We start from the raw sequence: 1,678 nt of genomic DNA on the forward strand, positions 1-1,678 counted from the left end.
GGCCGGGCTGGGTCTGGGGGGGATGGGCCCGAGCCGGGGTGTTGGGCCCGGGCCAGATGGGGGGTGCTGTGCCCGGACTGGGGCTGTTGGGCCGAGGTGGGGCCCGGGCTGGGTCATGGGTGCTGGGCCTCGGCCCGATCCTGGGTGCAGGCCGAGACGGGCACCTCTGGACCCAGGCTGGGCAAGGGCTGCTGGGTCGGGCCGGGGTTACAGGGCACTCATTGGGTGCTGGAGTTGGGGCCGTGGGCAGGCTGGGCCCTAAGGCGGCAGCACTCTGGGGACAGGGGCACTGGGATGTCCCTGCCCCTAGGCTGACACAGACCTGTCCCCCAGCAAACACGCTCACCTTGCAGGCGTGCCGCCCGAGCCTGGCACCATGGACACGTCACCCATCACGCCCGGGGAGCTGCTGTGTCTGGGCTCCAGCCTCGCCTTCTCTGGCCTCTTCTACTACCTGTACAGGAAGAAAGCCAGAGTCGTAGCACGCATACAGGTAGCCCTGTCCCTCACATTTCTTCTACCCACTGTCCCTTCCCTGTTGCCCTATACTGCCCACCCCAGAGCCTTTGATTTGGGTGCACCTCGCTGATGACTGCAGCCTGCTGCATCCTCTACCTGTGTCACGATGCCCAGGACCAAGCAGGTCACATCCTGCCAGAGCTCCCCACAAAGCCATGCATGACCCACCTTCTGCCTGCCAGCCCACCTGCCCCTGCCCGTGTTCACACTCAGTCCTCACTCTTCCAGGAGGCCCCAAAACTCCAGGTTGACGATGATTTACCAGCACTGGTGTCTGCAGCTGATGGGAGGTGCCTGCCTTATGTTGCCCTGGAAGGTAAGGAACCCCTGTGGCCTTACCCTGTGGACAGGGGCTGGGCTCTCCTCCTTCATCCATGGTGCCTCCCTTGGTCCTTAGGCATAGTGCTGCCAGCCAAGGCTGCGCTGACCAGCCATTACCATGAGGGGCTGCAGGGCGTGATCCAGAAACTGCTTCTGAAAGAACATCGGCTGATCTGGAACAGCTTGGCCCGGAGCTGGTGAGCAATGCGAGGGGACAGCAGGGATGGGCTTGCACTGGTGGGTCCAGACTCTCATCCTCTGGAGCCACTTAAGAGGCAGAAAGCAGCTTATTTAAAGGCTCTAGTCCCTATCCTTGGCTCAGCCACAGGAGCTGAGAGTTTTCAACATCTCAGTGCTGTGCTCTTTGCTTGCAGGAGCGAGAGCGAGCGGGTGCTTTCGGAGCAGGTCTACACCGTCCCCTTCTTGCTGGCCTCACCGGACACAGAGGCGGTGACGCAGGTGAGCGTGGAGAGCCCGCTCCGAGCTATCTGCCTGCCATTGGAGACAGTATACGAGCGGTTCCAGCAGCCCGCCCACGGCTTCCGTGACCTCCTAGGCCAGTACTTGAGCGGGGAGAAGCCCAAGGGCATCCTTGAGACAGAGGAGATGCTGCGGGTGGGGGCTGGGCTGACAGGCATCGGGGAGCTGGCCCTGCACCCCGACGGCTCCCTGCACCTCCAGCCACCAGCCCAGGGGGGAGACTATTTCCTGTGCTTGGGGGACTGGCAGACGGTGCTGGCGGACCTGGAGTCAGCTAGTGGGCTCTGGAAGGGGGCAGCCGTGCTGTGCGCTGTGGCAGGCATGGCCGTCCTCCTGCCCGCCCTGTGCCGTGCCTACC

At 63.6% G+C, this 1,678-nt stretch overlaps 1 protein-coding gene across 1 annotated transcript in view; it reads left to right on the forward strand.

Annotated features, from left to right (window-relative positions):
- Nucleotides 1-362: 362 nt before the first annotated feature.
- The window catches only part of LOC104284998 (mitochondrial ubiquitin ligase activator of nfkb 1-A-like), a 7,604-nt gene continuing 6,288 nt past the window's right edge, over nt 363-1,678 (forward strand). Inside the window, exons 1-4 of the mRNA XM_009883390.1 lie at nt 363-493; nt 748-835; nt 917-1,037; nt 1,215-1,669. Of these exons, the coding sequence (XP_009881692.1) occupies nt 377-493; nt 748-835; nt 917-1,037; nt 1,215-1,669 (781 nt within the window). The 5' untranslated portion in view covers nt 363-376. The remainder of the gene's footprint in view (nt 494-747; nt 836-916; nt 1,038-1,214; nt 1,670-1,678) is intronic.

The sequence above is a fragment of the Charadrius vociferus genome, unplaced genomic scaffold, assembly GCF_000708025.1.
Source record: "Charadrius vociferus isolate BGI_N301 unplaced genomic scaffold, ASM70802v2 scaffold214, whole genome shotgun sequence".
In the NCBI taxonomy this organism is placed as follows: domain Eukaryota; kingdom Metazoa; phylum Chordata; class Aves; order Charadriiformes; family Charadriidae; genus Charadrius; species Charadrius vociferus.